Genomic DNA, 20,605 nt, shown 5'->3' with positions numbered 1-20,605 from the left:
AATCATGAGCTTCTGCTTCTGCCTTTATTTAGTAACACACCTACTCACTCACTCACTCACTCAGCCTCCTGATTTCAGGAAACAAATAAAGCAGAACTAAATAACAAGGATGTTTTATGGCGTCCCCTTAATGCCACATTAACAACAGACAGGGTCTAAAAAGGACGCTCAGGTGCCCGAGGTATTTTAGTATTTCACATGTTTATTTATTTGATTTATGTTTTATGTTACTTCACTGTGTCCTGAATTTTAATTTCAGTGCATCAGCATTTTACACCCCATCACACACACACACACACACACACACTGTCCGAGAACAGCCCAAACACAGAAACATTCACTGAGTAAATTCATCTGATCGATCGGTTCATTCCATCATCTGTGTGTGAAAAACTGCAATAAATATCAACACATTTGTACAATGAGAAAGATGCGCTGTCCTTAACTGTACACTGGGGGGAGAGAGAGAGACAGACAGAGTGAGACACACAGAGAGAGAGAGAGACAGACAGACAGAGTGAGACACACAGAGAGAGAGAGACAGGGAGAGAGATTGGTTTAAGCCTCCAGTTCCAGTCCAAGGCCCAGTTTGTGTCCTCCAGCGTTGACGCTTTTTCCGTCCACCAGAGCAGAGAGAGTCAGCTTCACCCCTACACACACACACACACACACACACACACAGGCATTATTTTATCCCAATTGTATATTTGCACTGCAGATCTAGATGGACAGAGGAGTACAAGTGAGTTTAAAAAGTGTATTTTAGACAGTGTTTAACTGTAATTAAATTCTCAAACATTCTCCGCTCTTTTCTCATTTACCGCAGCAGGTATTCAACAGAAAAGAACCTAAAAACACAGTGTTACTGCGCTCCATTCCCGACTGTAACACTGCCTCCATCTGTAAATGGTCTAAACCCACACTCACACGGACTTTTGGACATTCAGTTGTGTGTAAAAGTTTGGGTACACCCTGGTCACTTCCTCCAGAGACGGGTTCTGCTCCATTTAAAAAATATTAAACTCTGAATGTTCGCCTGTACAGGGGGTGGTCAGACCTCTGCAGACGCCTGCGCTGTGTGTTTGATTGTACCCGGAGCTGGGGGAGTGTAACAGAGTGTGAGTTAGAGAGTGAAGAGTGAGTCTGTAGATGGAGACTCACCGGGTCTGAGGGTCTGTGTGTATCCCACTCCCACCAGACTGGAGTTGTTCACCTTCGCCTGAACACACACACAAACAGTTCCACACTTACACATTTCTGAGGTGAAGTGGAGAAGACAGTGTGTGTGTGTGTGTGTGTGTGTGAGACTCACGCTGATAGAGGCGCTGGGGTCGAGTTGGTACTTTGCTCCGATGCTGAAGTTTGTGCTGTTGGTGCCAGACGTCCAGCTCAGATTCACTGCCGTCTCCAAATGATCATTCACCTTCTGATAAACAGAGCCTCCGAACTCAGAGCCATCATTACTGCACACACACACACACACACCTATTAATCTTGCATATCTCTATTGGGGCTTTTCCACTGCATGGACTCTACTCGTCTGCAAAGCCCACTGTTCCCCTTAGAGATGTGGTTAGAGACGACAACAGATACATTTCAGGGGGAACCAATGGAAATGGAAACCAACCAGGGACCAATCAGAGAGTAGAGAGCAGTAGAGTGCAGTGAAAAAGCACCATAATAGTGACTGTGCCTGAGAGGACACCCAGAGACATGCCTTTAATATAAGTTGTGTGTGTGAGTGTGTCTATATCAGACAGTGGGCACAGGGGGACACTCACACACTGGTGTGCAGCTGGAAGTCCTGGGTGCAGTATCCGATGGAGAGGTTTTTGCGGGTGATTTTGGACTTGGCCGACTGGAAGGTGGTCTGGTACCCGACGACCCACCCCTCGTACCCCACCACCGCCGCCGCGTGCAGCACCGGACCCCCCACCTCACAGTCCACATCACACCCCACATTCAAAAAGTCCCGCTTATAGCCCACCTTCACCTTCCCACTCTTCTTCCTGTCAGAGAGGAGAACACACACAGAGATCATCACACACACACACACACACACACACGTTGTCTGGTCTGTGGTCACTGAGGTGTGACCCACCTGCTATGCCCTAGTAAACACACCTGTGTGGACCACTGCACAGACTCACACTCACCCTGTGTTTGGGGAAAAGGTCGAGTCAAAAGTCAACTTCAGGCCTTCAGTGATCTGTAACACAGAACAATAATGAGTGTGTGCGTGTGTGTGTGTGTGTGTGTGTGTGTGTGTGTGAGTGCGTGTCAGGGTGTGTACCTGGTCCTCTGCGGTGATCTCAGTGCCGAGTGTGTTGTCTGTGTTCCATTTCTCGGTGAAGGTGAGTCCGTACTCGTCCCAGCGGTACCGGGTCTGCAGGTCGGCCCAGACTTTGCCTGAGTCTGTGTTGGAGGAGCCGGATGTTTTAAACTCCTGGACACTCAGAATCACAACACACACCTTTAATTTCACACGCACACACAGCTCAGAGAACACTCACTCCGAAAGTCTGGGGACGCCTCCATACTGAGTCTCACACACCCTGTGTTTAACGTGGGACGCTCTGGAGCAGCTGCACATGAGTCTACCCTCACTGTGCCCTTCGCCTTCGACCTTCACTTTAACCGTATGTAAATATCTTCTCAGAAATAACTGCTATTAAAGATTTTATTGTGCCACTGACCTAAATAATATAATCACATAACAATGCAGTTACAGCTCTTTAAAGAACAATGACCTTTCAGCAAAACTCTAGTTTCTGAAAAATATTCAAACAAATCCTCACAACGGCTCCAGAACAGAGCGAGCGGCTACAACCCCAGCCCCTGACCCCACTGACCATTATGAGGCTGAACTCCACCAGATCCTCACAGAGACACTACCCCCTCATCAGCACCCTCCAGTTCAGGAGGAACGTTGGCCAAACGGGTGTCCCCAGACTTTTAGACGCAGGGAACGACCCTCGGGACTCACCACTCCGTTCTCAGACTTGGTTTTCACGTCCAGTTTCACCACGCCGAACCCTGGGGAAACACAGAGCTGAGTGCAGACGGACAGAGGGGCGGCCGATAGAAGGTGGAGGAGAAGGTGGAGGTGTAAAGGTGAATGTGAAGGTGAAGGAGAATGTGGAGGTGTAAAGGTGAAGGAGAAGATGGAGGTGTAAAGGTGAAGGAGAAGATGGAGGTGTAAAGGTGAAGGAGAAGATGGAGGTGTAAAGGTGAAGAAGAATGTGGAGGTGTAAAGGTGAAGAAGAATGTGGAGGTGTAAAGGTGAAGTAGAAGATGGAGGTGTGAAGGTGAAAGTGGAGGTGTAAAGGTGAAGGAGAAGATGGAGGTGTGAAGGTGAAGGTGGAGGTGTAAAGGTGAAGGAGAAGATGGAGGTGTGAAGGTGAAAGTGGAGGTGTGAAGGTAGAGGTGTAAACGTGAAGGAGAAGGTGGAGGTGTAAAGGTGAAGGAGAAGGTGGAGGTGTAAAGGTGAAGGAGAAGGTGGAGGTGTGAAGGAGAAGGTGGAGGTGTAAAGGTGAAGGAGAAGGTGGAGGTGTAAAGGTGAAGGAGAAGGTGGAGGTGTAAAGGTGAAGGAGAAGGTGGAGGTGTAAAGGTGAAGGAGAAGATGGAGGTGTAAAGGTGAAGGAGAAGGTGGAGGTGTGAAGGTGAAGGAGAAGGTGGAGGTGTAAAGGTGAAGGAGAAGGTGGAGGTGTGAAGGTGAAGGAGAAGGTGGAGGTGTGAAGGTGAAGGAGAAGGTGGAGGTGTAAAGGTGAATGTGGTGGTGTGAAGGTGAAGGAGAAGGTGGAGGTGTAAAGGTGAAGGAGAAGATGGAGGTGTAAAGGTGAAGAGAAGGTGGAGGTGTAAAGGTGAAGGAGAAGGTGGAGGTGTAAAGGTGAAGGTGAAGGTGTAAAGGTGAAGGAGAAGATGGAGGTGTAAAGGTGAATGTGGTGGTGTGAAGGTGAAGGAGAAGGTGGAGGTGTAAAGGTGAAGGAGAAGATGGAGGTGTAAAGGTGAAGGAGAAGGTGGAGGTGTAAAGGTGAAGGAGAAGGTGGAGGTGTAAAGGTGAAGGAGAAGGTGGAGGTGTGAAGGTGAAGGAGAAGATGGAGGTGTAAAGGAGAAGGTGGAGGTGTGAAGTTAAAAAGGGGAGCTATGAAGGTGGAGGTGTGAAGGTGAAGGAGAAGATGGAGTTGTAAAGGTGAAGAAGGTGTAGGTGTAAAGGTGAAGGAGAAGGTGGAGGTGTAAAGGTCAAGGAGAAGATGGAGGTGTAAAGGTCAAGGAGAAGAGGGAGGTGTAAAGGTCAAGGAGAAGATGGAGGTGTAAAGGTGAAGGAGAAGATGGAGGTGTGAAGGTGAAGGAGAAGGTGGAGGTGTGAAGGTGAAGGAGAAGATGGAGGTGTGAAGGTGAAGGAGAAGATGGAGGTGTAAAGGTGAAGGAGAAGATGGAGGTGTAAAGATGAAGAAGGTGGAGGTGTAAAGGTGAAGAAGGTGGAGGTGTAAAGGTGAAGAAGAAGGTGGAGGTGTAAAGGTGAAGGAGAAGACGGAGGTGTGAAGGTGAAGGTGTAAAGGTGAAGGAGAAGGTGGAGGAGTAAAAGTGAAGGAGAAGGTGGAGGTGTAAAGGTGAAGGAGAAGGTGGAGGTGTAAGAGTGAAGGAGAAGATGGAGGTGTAAAGGTCAAGGAGAAGGTGGAGGTGTGTGTGTCGTACCGTATCCTTTAGTGAAAATGTCCTTTGCAGATTTGCCGAGGTCGGCGTACGCCAGAGGAACTGCCATCACCGCTGCAGAGGAGACGGACAACACAGTCACAGTCACATCAGCTCTAACAAATTACCAATTACCCACTGTAAGCAGCTCTAAATATAAACAGCAGTGAGCAGTAACTGCTCATTTACTTCCTGCTTTTCTCCTCCCTCAGTTCCTTCGTTCACTTAAACTCCGCCCAGTGTTCATTTACATATCATTTACATATGGCCTGCCCTGTTTCATGCAGATGTTTCAGTAGTGAGTCTGTGAGAAGATGGAGTTCAGAGGCTCGAGGTAAAATGAGATGGGACCAGACGGACCTTTACTCCCTCCTCCATCAGTGAGATTCTGACCCAGAGCTCTGTTCTGAACTGACCCTTCACTGATATACCCACCCACAACCCCACAGGGGGCGCTGTAACAGATCATCAGTGTTACCATTTCAATCTTGTGGCTAACTGAAGTATATTCTTGGCAATTTTATTTCTAATGGCTATTTAATATATATTTAACCAGCCCAGGCCTCTATTTCTACATTAGCGTAAATCCAACAGATCTCTCACAGTAAATTCACAAATGATTATTGTTTACTATAGGACACAACCTCAGATAAGTATTTTAATCTTTAATCAAATATATATTACTCATAAAGTACAATATTACAGTTTATTACGGACCTACAGAACTGTAGATAAAGTTTAGTGTCCACAGTGCTCTTCTGAAAATGTGTTTTATATTAAAATTAGCATTAAACCGTTATATTATTTATTCTGAAGATGACCCAAGACTGACACAAACCCAGCAGCTAAAAGCGTAAAACTGAACAGTGAAATTAAACCTGGGGTCATTCAGAATAAAGCAAAGACAAGAAAATAAAGATAAATTAACTCGAGAAGCTTCTGTCTCTCAGAGTGCATCGAATCTCTTTGGATTTTCCCCGTTCCACCTTAAACAGTGCCGCAGTTCCAGTGGAATATTACAGCCTCTGTACTAACTACTGCGCCAATTAAGGTGGAACGGAAAATTCCAAAGAGAAGCCAAGTTCATCTGAATTGATAAGAATTAACAAGAGTGCAGCTCTATAACAACAACAACAACAATAATAATAATAATAAATACATGTAATATAACTATGTGTATATTACTGTTTATTATTTATCTGTCTGTGGAGGTCTTACCTGAGCTGAGGGTCGCAGGAGGGAGATATGAAAGAGAGAGAGAGAGAGAGAGAGAGAGAGAGAAGCGCAGAGATAACTCCCTACTGCACCCTACTCCCTACATAGTGCACTAATTGAATCATAAATCTAATGCTTCTTCATTCAGATATATCACTAAATATTATAAACAATACACAAATACAAATATCAATCTATAACATTAGATACATCCCTCTATCTTGTGACCTAAATAGTGCACTACATAGGCATTTTAAGGGAAAGGAAATTTAGGAATGCACCCTTTCGCGCATGCGCCCTGTACCCGTCAGTGCTCCGATGACCGTTGGCTCGGGGCACGTCCCAGACCACGCTCTAACGCAGTAAGAGTGCGCCCCCTACAGGGAGGGAACCCGTTAGTGTAGTGTACAATTTGGGACGCATCCGAGGCTGTACAGAATGATGCCTGATCTAAATACGAAAAACATTCATTAATTCATTCATTATCGTGAATTAAACAAAAGATTTTGAAAATGATTGGGATTATACTAGGACTCGATGATTGTAATACTTTAATTATTAAAAATATTTGGGAAAGAAATAAAAAAAGCCTGCTTTGCATGAAAAACTAAATACTAATAATAAATTGTACTATTATACATATACTAGACTTTTTTCTTGGTTTATTAACATTGTATATCTTTCTTATTTTATGGCTATTTGGGATTATTTTTAAATATGTACATTTATAAGCTTAGGTCACATTGTTTATAATCATTTTCATATGAGTTCAGACCGACTCAGAAACTCAAGATCTTTTATTTGTGATGTCAGAAACACAAATGACACACTGAACCTAAAAACAGATGAGATCAGCTCCACCCGACCTCATCAACATCCTCACTTTAAAAAACCATCACACACTCCTCCCTTACACTATCTCTCACACACACACTCCTCCCTTACACTCTCTCTCTCTCACACACACACACACACACACACTCCTGTCTCTCACACACACACTCCTCCCTTACACTCTCTCTCTCTCACACACACACACTCCTGCCTTACACACTCCTCTCTCTCTCTCACACACACACACACTCCTGTCTCACACACACACTCCTGCCTTACACACTCCTCTCTCTCTCTCACACACACACACACACACTCCTGTCTCACACACACACTCCTGCCTTACACACTCCTCTCTCTCACACACACACACACTCCTCCCTTACTCTCTCTCTCTCTCTCTCTCTCTCTCTCTCACACACACACACACACACACACACACACACACACACACACTCCTGTCTCACACACACACACACTCCTCCCTTACACACTCCTCTCTCAAACTGTCTCTCTCACACAGAGGTCAGATGATTAATAAAAAAAACAACTCGTGGTTCTGTTGAGTTTAAATGTAGCTAAAAATGGACCTGAATTCACATGTAGCTCTTCTTCGTCGTCTTTCGGCTGCTACTGTCCGGGGACCAAGCAGCCCTCCCTCTTTTATCCGGGCTACCTCACTCTGATTAACTGAGCTCTGAAGTACCTCACTCTGCCGGACTGAGCTCAGTGTGGTTCTGAGCCACACACACAGTGGGTCATTCATACGGGCCACAGGAGGAAGGAGAGAGCACCAGGGACAATGGAGAAAACCACTTTATCATCATCATCATCATCATCTTCTACATCTGCAAAACCTTAACCAATAAATTACATTTCTCACATTTCTGTACATCTGTGCAAACAAAACCTCCACCACAGAATCTCCCTCAAAAAACACTGAAACACGGCTCCCGACAAACACAGAGATCAATGAACAAAAACCTCACCCCATGAGACTCCAGCAAAATCTGCTTCATCCCCTGGTGAGCCGTAAACACAGACACTGTTTCAGTGAAAACTGAGGACAGTGGAGGTGAATGGAACCAGACGTCCTCCTCTAAAAGCCCCTCACAGAAAGAGAGGACAGTAGACGGTGGGGGACAGTGGACAGGGGACAGTGGAGGTGAATGGAGCCAGGAACATCATCATCATCATCATCACTCCACAGAGACTCTGTAGACGTAGGAGGAGCTGCTGGAGGAGGAGGGGGAATAAAACGCTGGGAGTGTATTGGAGACGAGGGGACGCCTGGTGTTTACAGCTCACAGGGGATTATGGGGGAATTCTGAAATGTCAGGATTTCATTTTAAATAAATATTTAGGTGAAAAAGGTAATCTACAGTTTTCCTCCATTCATCACAAATATAATCAATTATCTGATCAGGGACAGGACGAGGGACAAGACGAGGTTGAGGACGAGGGAGAGGGACAGGACGAGGGACAGAGCGAGTGAGAGGGACAGGACGAGGGACAGAGCGAGGGAGAGGGACAGGATGAGGCAGAGGACGAGGTTGAGGGAGCGGGACAGGGCGAGGGAGAGGGACAGGAACTGTGAAATTGCAGAGGACTTATTTTATAATCAATATCCCAATGAGAGGCTTCACCTAAAAACTTTTAATGATAGTAAACCCTTTAAAGTTTGTGTGTGTGTGTGTGAGAGAGAGAGAGAAAGAGAGTGTGTGTGAGTGTGGGTGAGTGAGAGAGAGAGAGAGAGAGGGGGGGGTGGAGAGAGATTGGAGGAAAACTGAGTTTAATTTTAAGGAGCGAGGAAGCAATGTTCTTTAAGTTTAAATGAAATCTCTGAACATGTGAAACACAGAGGGTTCGAATCCTGAACATCACACGCTCAGGAGAGACCCCCCCCTCTCCCCCACCACACCCCTCAGAGCCTCAGAGCAGGGGCGGGTCATTGGCGTCGGGGACGAGAGGTAAACACAAGCGCATCATCCTCAGGGTTTTGGCAAACGTTCATTTACAAACAAACAAAACCAAAAACAAGTAAACAAACAAAAACCAAACTCTCCAAAAGCAGCAGGACAGCGGACCCCCCCCCCCCCCCAACCACGGAAGTGGTCTGAGCTACAAACCGCCCGTGTGTGACGCGGTCAGAGCTAACAACACAAACATGGCTAAACGAATGTTATTTCTGCTTTAAAGAAGAAGCATGGCATCGAGAACAGAGTCAACAGCGCCCCACTCAGGTCAGGAGGGTGTACACTACGGGAGCTCAGGAAGTACAAACAGTTCAGTATTGCTTCTAAAGTCGCGTTACAATATTTTACAATAAACGCTTAAAAACATTTACATAATTAATCCGTATCTGTTTTAAAGGTACAATAAGGGTTCAGATCACAGCGGGAAATGAGAAAGGGTCCGACAGCTCCACACCCGGTGATGAGACACCCCCTGCAAACTGGAGACTGATGTGGTTTCTCTGAAACAGAGAAGTGCTGGGACACGCCCTGAATATCCTCCCAACTCTGAACCAAAAATACAGCTTATTGTACCTTTAATCTTAGACATCATTTTCAGAAGCTAGAAAAAAATTAACCAACACTATCAGTCATCGTCGTCACCGTCGTCGTCACCGCGGGCGTTACCGTGGGCGTTACCGTGGGCCGAGGGTTAGACGGAGTCTGAGCTGCGGCGCGGTGTCAGTCGCGTTAGTGTTTTATCAGAATACAACTAAACAACTCTTTACATCAGAAGAAGAGCGTCGTGTGCTGAGCCCTGAGTTGTGTTCTGCGCAGGACATCCACACCAGTTCATTTATACTGTGTGTGTGTGTGTGTGTGTGTGTGTGAGTGAGAGTGAGAGTATGTGCGTGTAAGTGAGAGTATGTGAGTGAGAGTGGATGTGTGTGAGTGAGAGTGTGTGTGTGTGTGTGTGTGTGTGTGTGTGTGTGTGTGTGTGTGTGCGCGTGTGTGTGTGTGTGAGTGAGAGTGAGAGTATGTGCGTGTAAGTGAGAGTGTGTGAGTGAGAGTGGATGTGTGTGAGTGAGAGTGTGTGTATGTGTGTGTGAGTGAGAGTATGTGAGTGAGAGTGGATGTGTGTGAGTGAGAGTGTGTGTGTGTGTGTGTGTGTGAGTGAGAGTATGTGAGTGAGAGTGTGTGTATGTGAGTGAGAGTGGATGTGTGTGAGTGAGAGTGTGTGTATGTGTGTGTGAGTGAGAGTGAGAGTATGTGCGTGTAAGTGAGAGTGGGTGAGTGAGAGTGGATGTGTGTGAGTGAGAGTGTGTGTATGTGAGTGAGAGTGAGAGTATGTGAGTGAGAGTGTGTGTATGTGAGTGAGAGTGGATGTGTGTGAGTGAGAGTGTGTGTGTGTGTGTGTGTGTGTGTGTGTGAGATAAAGAGGAAAAGAAACAGTAAGTGTGTAAGAGGGCAGCAGAAAACTGGAAATCTGATCACTATCCTCAACACCATGGCAACATATTGTGTGTGTGTGTGTGTGTGTGAGGGGCAGTGTGTGTGCGTGTGTTATCCAATGTGTCTCCTTAGTATGGCCGATCTGCTGAAAGGCCAGCAGTACTATGTGTGTGAGTGTGTGCGTGTGTGTGTGTGAGGGGTGGTGTGTGAGAGTGTGTGTGTGTGTTATCCGATGAGTCTCCTCAGTATGGTGGGTCTGCTGAAAGGCCAGCAGTACTCATTGGGCACAGGGCCGTTGACGTTACACTCGAAGAAGGAGAACATGGGGAACCAGATGCGTGCGCGGCGCGAGTGCTGGTAGGCGCGAGTGTTGGCGAGAGTGTGGTAGTACAGGAACAGTCGCGTGGTGATGTAGAAGGCGATGAACACGTCGATGGAGTAGTGCTCATGAGCCGCCAGGATGAAGAAGATCCCGAACAGGTTCAGCACCCACGATAAAGTGTGGATAAAGTTCCAGCTCCGAGGAGTGTCTGTAACACACACACACACACACACACACACACACACACACACACACACACACACACACACACACACACCAATGCTGAGTAAACACACACAAACACACACTGGACAGAGTTCTAACTGGAACGCTGAGAAACTCACACTCTGTGACGAAGAAGTTGAGCATGGTGAGGACCACGGTGTGTCCACTGAACATATAATCACCACACGTCTGGACCCCCGTCAGAGTCATTCCAAACCCACTCCATATCGCCACCGCCCTCTGCAGCTTCGCCCACATGTCACCATACATCTACACACCCCGGGGGCGGGGGGGAGAGAGAGAGAGAGAGAGAGAGAGAGAGAGAGAGAGAATTTCTTACCTGAAACATACAGGGTAAAAAGGTTCAGACTGGATACTGAATGTAAATAATTGGGTGGACTTTGGAATAATGGGTGTGCAGAATTAGTTTTTTTTGTCAGGGGGTCATTGTAGAGAACATTGGGTGCGCTTCATGAACTTCCCAGTTTTTTTGCACGCTTCATGCTCCCCTCGAATTCACTACGACCAACTGGCCTCAGAGGAACGTGAACTAAATTTGGAAGCGTTCAGTGCGTTTACACCGACATAAATCAACTCTGACAATTTATCTGTGGCTGTATTTAGCCACAGCAGCGCCCCCCGCTGGTGACGTATCCTTTGTTCCCCTCTAAACTTGTAGAAAAACGGGCTGCTTCACTGGAAAGAACCAAGGTTCCAAGAATCAGGAACAGAACCGGTTCAAGAACCAGAGCTCTTTTGGTGGAAAAGCGCTACCTGGGAACCACTGCATTACAGAGACTTCACTATGTCAAGTTAATCTCTCTCAGAGTAAAGTGAGGGTGTTCCAGGTGTGTGTGTGTGTGTGTGTGTGTGTGTGTGTACCTTGCCCGTGCACTGCAGGTGTTGTCCTGGCACAGAGAGTGAAGTGACGAACATGGTGATGCAGCGCAGCATAAACACTGTCCCCATCAGACTACACAGTCTCCTCAGCAGAATAGACCTACACACACACACACACACACACCCTGAGAAATGGGTCAGGGATAATGCAGACATTCACTAGACCACTGTTACTTTACAGAGAAAGACACACTCTCTCTGTTTAATCCAGTTCTGATCTAAAGCAGGTCTAAAGTGTGCACTCACTCTGTCTGAGCCGGCCCCGCCCACTGAGGGTCTGACAAATACACAGGGGGCGGGGTTTAATAAGGTGTGGGGGAGGGGCTGTGACAGTGTCACTGGGAGGAGGCGGAGGAATCGATATTAGTCCTCAGGCTTTTTATGTTCAAAATGGGCAGCTGTGACTGAGCAGGACGCATCAAGCCCTGGGAGCTTCTCTGAGGAAGATCTGTGCAGCGTAGACCCCACATCCTGCTCCTCCTCCATCTCCTCCACCTGCTCCTCCTCCTCCTCCATTTCCTCCACTTGTTCCTGCTCCTCCTCCACCTGCTCCTCTTTCTCCACATCCTGCTCTTCCTCCTCCACCTGCTCCTTTCTCCACATCCTGCTCTTCCTACTCCTCCATCTCCTCCACCTGCTCTTCCTCCACCGGTTCCTCCTCCTCCTCTACCTGTTCCTGCTCCTCCTCCACCTGCTCCAGCTCCTCCTCTTCCACTCCTCTAAGGTTTTATTATTTTTATTATTAACCCTCCCACACTTTATAAGTCGTCTGTGTTTACAGAGTCATTTACCTGTGTTTGTGCAGGAGCAGCACGAGCAGCCAGATATTACACAGGATCAGTCCGCACGCCTCGGCCATGGCGAAGGCCCAGGGGATTCTGGGAACGCTGTGGAAAGAGAGGAGGGACAGTTAATCCTCTTACACAGACCCTGAGCTTCGTCCTCCGGGCTTTTCCCTCTGATTTTAATATCACTGTTATCACTGCACCACTGTCAGCATCACACCGACACACACCTTTTCACTTCACTTTTATTTACAGAGCCCTTAAAGAGTTCTAGGTCCGAGTTTCATATTCAGACAATCCCCCCAGTATCAGATCAGACGGGACGGGCAGCTGTTCCACTCTGCACAGAAACACACAGATATGGGTCTGATACTTTTATTTGGCTCGCACCTGCAAGACTCCTTTATCAACGTTCAGTGCAGTAATCTGGAGAAGAAGCTAGTGTTATTCCCTGAGCAGTTCACTGTGTAGGGAGCATGTAGCCGTTTTAGACACAGCCCGCAGTTGCTGCCAGAGCTGGCTGATATCCACAGAACTAAGCACATGTGCACAGGCAATAATCACATGAAATCTGATTAATATATTATGCCCACAAATCAGATCTGGGAGCACATGCAAGTTTTTCAAAAGTGACTTGCAAATAATAAAATAAAATTAAAAAAAAAACTAAAATCAGATTTGACATGTTCACACTGCCCCGAAAAACTCAGATCCGAGTCACTTCGGCCTGGTAATGTGAAGCCTATACACAGGGGGGCGCTGCGTGCTGGTGGAGGTGGAGGAGACTCCCTCATGCTCCAGAGAATGTTAAGTGTTCTCAGGGTCTAGACAAGTACAGTAGAAGTGGAATTAAACAGGGGGCCTATCGCGTGGGAGGCAGTGTGCAGGCGTGGAGGGCAGCACCGGCGGCTGACATGCAGTTTTTGGGGGCAGCCGGGACTTTAAGGTTAAAGAATCAAGCTGGAGACCAGAGGGTCACTGGTTCAATTCCCAGAAACAGCAGGAAAACATTAATCCAGGGCAGACGTTCCTTTGAGTAAGGCCCCTTACCCACAAACTAGGGCTGGGCAATTAATCGCCCAGCACTACCACAAACTGCCCCCGGGCGCTGAGGCTGTCACAGCCCCCTGCTCCAGATGCGTGTGTATTCAGTGCCCCTAGTGTGTGTGTGTGTGTGTGTTTGTGTGTGTTCAGTGCCCCTAGTGTGTGTGTGTGTGTGTGTGTTCAGTGCCCCTAGTGTGTGTGTGTATGTTCAGTGCCCCTAGTGTGTGTGTGTGTATGTTCAGTGCCCCTAGTGTGTGTGTGTGTATGTTCAGTGCCCCAAGTGTGTGTGTGTATGTTCAGTGCCCCTAGTGTGTGTGTGTGTGTGTATGTTCAGTGCCCCTTGTTTGTGTGTGTGTGTGTGTATGTTCAGTGCCCCTAGTGTGTGTGTGTATGTTCAGTGCCCCTAGTGTGTGTGTGTGTGTGTGTGTGTGTGTATGTTCAGTGCCCCTAGTGTGTGTGTGTGTGTGTGTGTGTGTGTGTGTATGTTCAGTGCCCCTAGTGTGTGTGTGTGTGTGTGTGTTCAGTGCCCCTAGCGTGTGTGTGTGTGTGTGTGTGTGTTCAGTGCCCCTAGCGTGTGTGTGTGTGTGTGTGTTCAGTGCCCCTAGCGTGTGTGTGTGTGTGTGTGTGTGTGTTCAGTGCCCCTAGCGTGTGTGTGTGTGTTCAGTGCCCCTAGCGTGTGTGTGTGTGTTCAGTGCCCCTAGTGTGTGACCGCTTTTAGCTGGCCTTTTTTCTGCACGTTACATGGAGCTGGTGTTGTCTCAAAACCCAGTCTCTAACAGGAACCATGGGGTTTGGAAACTACAACAACGCGGCTGTAAAGTCAGGCGCTGTTTTCTCGTTGTGTGCCGTGTTGTTGTTGTTGTTTGAATCCAACCCGACCCTCAGGTGAACGCAGCAGGTCTGAGCCGAATGCTCCTGTAGCCAGGGGGCGCTGTGTGTCGGACTGAGCGGAGCAGGGAAACAGAAAACTGCATTCATCCAGAACACAGCACCTTCCACCTATGTTTACTCTCTCACTCCCACCCCAGTCAGCTCTGACCAATCAGAGGAGAGAACACTGTCGTGCCCCAGTCAGCCATGACCAATCAGAGGAGAGAACACTCTCGTGCCCCAGTCAGCTCTGACCAATCAGAGGAGAGTATACTCTTGTGCCCCAGTCAGCTCTGACCAATCAGAGGAGAGAACACTGTCGTGCCCCAGTCAGCCATGACCAATCAGAGGAGAGAACACTCTCGTGCCCCAGTCAGCTCTGACCATTCAGAGGACAGAACACTGTCGTGCCCCAGTCAGCCCTGACCAATCAGAGGAGAGAACACTCTCGTGCCCCAGTCAGCCATGACCAATCAGAGGAGAGAACAGTGTCACATGGTTTGTGGTGGTGTTTTTGGTGCTTGGATGTTTCTCTGATTCAGACCAGAGCAAAAGGAGTGGAACACCCTATATCTCACCTGTCACTGCTTTAACCCTTCACTAACTGTGTCCTGCTCCAGTGTCGGATTCAGAACACAGTCTTGCGGAGATCGGCTACACTCACCTGTCCAGGAAGATGTCGGGCAGGGGAGGGTAGGTGCGCATGTCCGGGACGCGCTCGTGTACGATGACCATGACGAAGGAGGTGAAGCCGAAGACGAAGACCACGTACACGGAGCTGAGGACGGTCTTCCAGTACTCGGGGTCCAGACGGCGACTCTGCGACTTGTGTTTCCCGTTACTGTACTGACCCTGCTCCACCCCCAGAGCATCCACCACACTGTCACAGTCCCGCACAGAGTCGCCGTTACACAGCCACTCTACACCTGTAACACACACACACACACACTGCTGTACTACACTGTATCAGCCCTGTACAGTGAGGTTTATGGCCTTTGGAGCCTCTTATCGACACCACGTCACTGAAGTGTTTTACTGCTCTGTTCCCAGAAACAGGCCAGAGTCTAAAGACACCACCCAGAAACAGAATCAGAACCAGAACCAGTGTATAACTGTGTATAATCCACAGTTCTGTTCCCTTAAAGAATCGTTCTGACCAAAACCCAAACAAATACAGCGTAGCACTGCGTTTAAACTGATTATTAAAGTAATAATCTGACTAACTGGTGGCTGTCTGTTCTCCGTTAGTGGCCAGCAGGGGGCGCACTCTCCTCCGGCGCCTTGTCCACTTTCTCTCTTTTCAAAAATGACTTTCACACCAATACGAGCAACTTATTTGTATCACTGTCACCGCGCCCCCTGGTGGACAGCCCCCACACTGACGGAGTTCATCTGTACTCCCACACTTAATATCGAGCACTGGACCCCAGCCTCCACTGAACATCACTGCTTTCTGCCCCGCTAGAGCTGCCCTGGACAACTGGAAGTGTCCAAGAGCAACAGCCGCGAAGCAGATCATTCAGTATTTCTCTAAAACGTACAAAGTACACTTTCTGCAGTGCTGACCCCAGCGTAGCAGCCACAGCGGCTCTGTTCTCCCTGTTACAGCTCAGTGGGCCTCAAGGTGATTTTAAAGTTGGAATTTTAAACTATTAGGTGGTGTCTGAGGTTCAGGTCTGTGTTAAATTATCTGAAAGGCATGATCCAAGATATCGGCGAACTCACCAGCGCCCCCCTGTGGCGAGTGTCCGTCGTGGGCGAAGCCGAGCTCCTCCAGAACGTCTGTGTTTTGTTTCTGCAGTTTCCTGATGGACACCATCAGTCTCTTGATGTCCCCGAGCACTTTGAGCTCGAGGGGAGGGGAGCGCAGGTCGAACTCGGTCAGAGTCAGAAGGCTGGTGCCGTCCAGACGGTGTTTATTACACAGCAGATCCACGTAGTCGCAGAACCCTTCCTCCCGCAGCCAGCGGCCCACCTGCTTTACCGTCCAGAACCGGACGCCCTGCTGAGCCATCGCAGCTCTGTACCTCTCTCTCACACACACACACACACACACACACACACTGCACAAACAAACACAGAGAGAGAGAGAGAGAGAGAGAGAGAGAGAGAGAGAGAGAGACATTAATATTAGGTTTTATTTGATGCTGTACATCAGAGAGTAGAATAGAAACCCACAAAATAAAAATAGGAAAATGTAAAAATACAAAAATAGTAACAGTACAGAAGAAAATTCCTTTTGGACGAAAACTAAGTTAAACACAGCAAAACAGCCAATCTAACCACGAGTCCATCTAACCCGGGGACCATCTAACACCAAGCCCATCTAACCCAGAGCCAGAGTCCAGTCCAGAGTCGCAGTGAGTTCCTCCTTCACAAAAAAGCTGATTCATTTAAAGCCAGAGTTACTCAACTCTTACTCTTCCCTTCAATATCTCTCACACACGCACACACACACACTTCCCTACTTCCTCCAGACTCAGGAGTGTGTTCTGATTGGAGGGTGAAACCCTGGACGTAGTTTCTCAGAGGAACTCTCACACAGTTTTGACTGCTGTTGTTGGGGAGTGTCAGACAGCTGTGAGCAGACGTGCAGGACCACAGCCACATCTGTCCCTCCACCTCTCCATGTCCCTTGCTGTCTCTCCCCCTGTCTCTGTGGTGAGCAAAAGTCTTCATCCACAACGTGTCCTGATCAAAGAGCACTCCTGTGTGCGGAGCTGAGAGAGGGGACAGTGAGGGGACAGTGGAGCTGAGAGAGGGGACAGTGAGGGGACAGTGGAGCTGAGAGAGGGGACAGTAAGGGGACAGTGGAGCTGAGAGAGGGGACAGTGAGGGGACAGTGGAGCTGAGAGAGGGGACAGTGAGGGGACAGTGGAGCTGAGAGAGGGGACAGTAAGGGGACAGTGGAGCTGAGAGAGGGGACAGTGAGGGGACAGTGGAGCTGAGAGAGGGGACAGTGAGGGGACAGTGGAGCTGAGAGAGGGGACAGTGAGAGGACAGTGGAGCTGAGAGAAGGGACAGTGAGAGGACAGTGGAGCTGAGAGAGGGGACAGTGAGAGGACAGTGGAGCTGAATGAGGGGACAGTGAGAGGACAGTGGAGCTGAGAGAGGGGACAGTGGAGTTGAGAGAGGGGACAGTGGAGCTGAGAGAGGGGACAGTGAGGGGACAGTGGAGCTGAGAGAGGGGACAGTGGAGTTGAGTGAGGGGACAGTGAAGGGACAGTGGAGTTGAGTGACGGGACAGTGAAGGGACAATGGAGCTGAGAGAGGGACAGTGAGGAGACAGTGAGGGGACAGTGGAGCTGAGAGAGGGACAGTGAGGAGACAGTGAGGAGACAGTGGAGCTGAGAGAGGGGACAGTGGAGCTGAGAGAGGGACAGTGAGGGGACAGTGGAGTTGAGAGAGGGGACAGTGGAGCTGAAAGAGGGGACAGTGGAGCTGAAAGAGGGACAGTGAGGAGACAGTGAGGGGACAGTGAAGCTGAGAGAGGGACAGTGAGGAGACAGTGAGGGGACAGTGGAGCTGAGAGAGGGGACAGTGGAGCTGAAAGAGGGGACAGTGGAGCTGAAAGAGGGGACAGTGGAGCTGAGAGAGGGACAGTGAGGAGACAGTGAGGGGACAGTGAGGGGACAGTGAGGGGACAGTGGAGCTGAGAGAGGGGACAGTGGAGCTGAAAGAGGGGACAGTGGAGCTGAGAGAGGGACAGTGAGGAGACAGTGAGGGGACAGTGAGGAGACAGTGAGGGGACAGTGAAGGGACAGTGGAGCTGAGAGAGGGACAGTGAGGAGACAGTGAGGGGACAGTGGAGCTGAGAGAGGGACAGTGAGGAGACAGTGAGGGGACAGTGAAGGGACAGTGGAGCTGAGAGAGGGACAGTGAGGGGACAGTGGAGCTGAGAGAGGGGACAGTGGAGTTGAGAGAGGGGACAGTGGAGTTGAGTGAGGGGACAGTGAAGGGACAGTGGAGTTGAGTGAGGGGACAGTGGAGCTGAGAGAGGGACAGTGAGGAGACAGTGAGGGGACAGTGGAGCTGAGAGAGGGACAGTGAGGAGACAGTGAGCGGACAGTGAAGGGACAGTGGAGCTGAGAGAGGGACAGTGAGGGGACAGTGGAGCTGAGAGAGGGACAGTGAGGGGACAGTGGAGCTGAGAGAGGGACAGTGAGGGGACAGTGGAGCTGAGAGAGGGACAGTGAGGAGACAGTGGAGCTGAGAGAGGGACAGTGAGGGGACAGTGGAGCTGAGAGAGGGACAGTGAGGAGACAGTGGAGCTGAGAGAGGGGACAGTGGAGTTGAGAGAGGGGACAGTGGAGCTGAGAGAGGGGACAGTGAGGGGACAGTGGAGCTGAGAGAGGGGACAGTGGAGTTGAGTGAGGGGACAGTGAAGGGACAGTGGAGTTGAGTGACGGGACAGTGAAGGGACAATGGAGCTGAGAGAGGGACAGTGAGGAGACAGTGAGGGGACAGTGGAGCTGAGAGAGGGACAGTGAGGAGACAGTGAGGAGACAGTGGAGCTGAGAGAGGGGACAGTGGAGCTGAGAGAGGGACAGTGAGGGGACAGTGGAGTTGAGAGAGGGGACAGTGGAGCTGAAAGAGGGGACAGTGGAGCTGAAAGAGGGACAGTGAGGAGACAGTGAGGGGACAGTGAAGCTGAGAGAGGGACAGTGAGGAGACAGTGAGGGGACAGTGGAGCTGAGAGAGGGGACAGTGGAGCTGAAAGAGGGGACAGTGGAGCTGAAAGAGGGGACAGTGGAGCTGAGAGAGGGACAGTGAGGAGACAGTGAGGGGACAGTGAGGGGACAGTGGAGCTGAGAGAGGGGACAGTGGAGCTGAAAGAGGGGACAGTGGAGCTGAAAGAGGGGACAGTGGAGCTGAGAGAGGGACAGTGAGGAGACAGTGAGGGGACAGTGAGGAGACAGTGAGGGGACAGTGAAGGGACAGTGGAGCTGAGAGAGGGACAGTGAGGAGACAGTGAGGGGACAGTGGAGCTGAGAGAGGGACAGTGAGGAGACAGTGAGGGGACAGTGAAGGGACAGTGGAGCTGAGAGAGGGACAGTGAGGGGACAGTGGAGCTGAGAGAGGGGACAGTGGAGTTGAGAGAGGGGACAGTGGAGTTGAGTGAGGGGACAGTGAAGGGACAGTGGAGTTGAGTGAGGGGACAGTGGAGCTGAGAGAGGGACAGTGAGGAGACAGTGAGGGGACAGTGGAGCTGAGAGAGGGACAGTGAGGAGACAGTGAGCGGACAGTGAAGGGACAGTGGAGCTGAGAGAGGGACAGTGAGGGGACAGTGGAGCTGAGAGAGGGACAGTGAGGGGACAGTGGAGCTGAGAGAGGGACAGTGAGGAGACAGTGGAGCTGAGAGAGGGACAGTGAGGGGACAGTGGAGCTGAGAGAGGGACAGTGAGGAGACAGTGGAGCTGAGAGAGGGACAGTGAGGAGACAGTGGAGCTGAGGTGGTTTTAATGTTGTGGCTGGGTAACGGTAGCTAAGCTAACGCACTAACAGTGTCTCCACCTGCTCCACCCTGCTCTCAGAACCGCTGTTACACCCTTCAACACACACACACACACATATACACACGCAGCAGTTAGCTCCACAGTTAGCCTGCTAATGTGGCTAACGCTGTGTGATAGAGAGAGAGACAGAGACAGAGACAGAGAGAGAGAGAGAGAGAGAGAGAGAGAGAGAGAGAGGTGGGAGGTAGGGGGGTGTTACCCTGTCCGGCGGGTCCGGGAGGTCTTGTTAGAGCCGGCAGGTCCGGTTAGAGCCGGGAGGTCCGGGCAGGGCTCGGTTCGGTTCGGTGATGGAGGCGGTTGTGAATCATTGCGCCCTGAGTTCAGCTCCCACAGCGGCGGGCACGCGCACTGCCTGACAGACGTGTGTGTACGCGTGCGCGTGCCTGCCTCTGGGTGTATGTGCGCCTGCGCGTGTGTGACTGTGAGTTTATATAGACTCGTGAGGACCTGATGTATGGACGGTGTCACTCGGTCCTCACAACTTCCAAAGCTTTACTTTGTTTTTAAAGTGAAAAACTGAAAGAGTGAAAAGTTTACTGTTGTTACTGAGATAAAGGTGATGTGATGGTGCAGTGTTTATTAAGCGACAGTAATCATGGTTCGGTGGAAGGTCCTCACATGTATATCAGAACCAACATGTGTGTTTATTTCTCTGTGAATCTGTGTATTTGAGCATTTGTGTTAATTTATATATGTTTAATTTGAGTTCCTCTGGTGTGTGGAACAGTGGAACTGTGTTCTCTGGAGTGATGGGGTTCCTCTGGTGTGTGGAACAGTGGAACTGTGTTCTCT

At 49.6% G+C, this 20,605-nt stretch overlaps 2 protein-coding genes across 4 annotated transcripts; both read right to left on the bottom strand.

The window, feature by feature from the left end:
- Positions 1 to 32: 32 nt before the first annotated feature.
- On the bottom strand, positions 33 to 6,360 carry LOC136691315 (voltage-dependent anion-selective channel protein 2-like). 3 transcript variants are annotated; one of them, XM_066663824.1, is made up of 9 exons: positions 6,215 to 6,360; positions 4,699 to 4,770; positions 2,987 to 3,036; positions 2,294 to 2,446; positions 2,157 to 2,209; positions 1,782 to 2,009; positions 1,313 to 1,463; positions 1,162 to 1,219; positions 33 to 650 (listed from the first exon to the last, which is right to left on the bottom strand). In XM_066663824.1, the coding sequence occupies exons 2-9, from the start codon at positions 4,763 to 4,765 to the stop codon at positions 559 to 561; spliced, it is 852 nt and encodes a 283-aa protein (XP_066519921.1). In that variant the 5' UTR covers positions 4,766 to 4,770; positions 6,215 to 6,360; the 3' UTR covers positions 33 to 558. The 3 variants fall into 3 exon arrangements, with proteins under 3 accessions (XP_066519921.1, XP_066519920.1, XP_066519922.1); XM_066663823.1 differs by lacking the exon at positions 6,215 to 6,360 and adding an exon at positions 5,914 to 6,159; XM_066663825.1 differs by lacking the exon at positions 6,215 to 6,360 and adding an exon at positions 5,881 to 5,903.
- Positions 6,361 to 9,840: 3,480 nt separating this feature from the next.
- LOC136691312 (sphingomyelin synthase-related protein 1-like) lies at positions 9,841 to 20,191 on the bottom strand. Its single transcript, XM_066663818.1, has 7 exons — positions 20,013 to 20,191; positions 16,023 to 16,360; positions 14,962 to 15,223; positions 12,390 to 12,485; positions 11,581 to 11,698; positions 10,818 to 10,968; positions 9,841 to 10,681 (listed from the first exon to the last, which is right to left on the bottom strand). Exons 2-7 carry the CDS (start codon positions 16,309 to 16,311, stop codon positions 10,377 to 10,379), a joined length of 1,221 nt encoding a protein of 406 aa, XP_066519915.1. The 5' UTR covers positions 16,312 to 16,360; positions 20,013 to 20,191; the 3' UTR covers positions 9,841 to 10,376.
- Positions 20,192 to 20,605: the final 414 nt, after the last annotated feature.

The sequence above is a fragment of the Hoplias malabaricus genome, chromosome 3 (assembly GCF_029633855.1).
Source record: "Hoplias malabaricus isolate fHopMal1 chromosome 3, fHopMal1.hap1, whole genome shotgun sequence".
Taxonomy (NCBI): domain Eukaryota; kingdom Metazoa; phylum Chordata; class Actinopteri; order Characiformes; family Erythrinidae; genus Hoplias; species Hoplias malabaricus.
The sequence above is the reverse complement of the archived record's forward strand: the minus strand, read 5'-3'. Positions and strand labels throughout refer to the sequence as shown.

Excerpts from the sequence above, each read along its gene's own strand:
- LOC136691315 (XM_066663824.1), bottom strand. The coding sequence starts at position 4,765 with ATGGCAGTTCCTCTGGCGTACGCCGACCTCGGCAAATCTGCAAAGGAC. Across the intron at positions 3,037-4,698 it reads CATTTTCACTAAAGGATACG|GGTTCGGCGTGGTGAAACTG; the intron begins GTACGACACACA and ends GTGTTTCCCCAG. Across the intron at positions 651-1,161 it reads CACACAGACCCTCAGACCCG|GGGTGAAGCTGACTCTCTCT; the intron begins GTGAGTCTCCAT and ends GTGTGTGTGTAG.
- LOC136691312 (XM_066663818.1), bottom strand. The coding sequence starts at position 16,311 with ATGGCTCAGCAGGGCGTCCGGTTCTGGACGGTAAAGCAGGTGGGCCGC. Across the intron at positions 15,224-16,022 it reads CTCGCCACAGGGGGGCGCTG|GTGTAGAGTGGCTGTGTAAC; the intron begins GTGAGTTCGCCG and ends TGTGTGTTACAG. Across the intron at positions 11,699-12,389 it reads CTGCTCCTGCACAAACACAG|GTCTATTCTGCTGAGGAGAC; the intron begins GTAAATGACTCT and ends GTGTGTGTGTAG.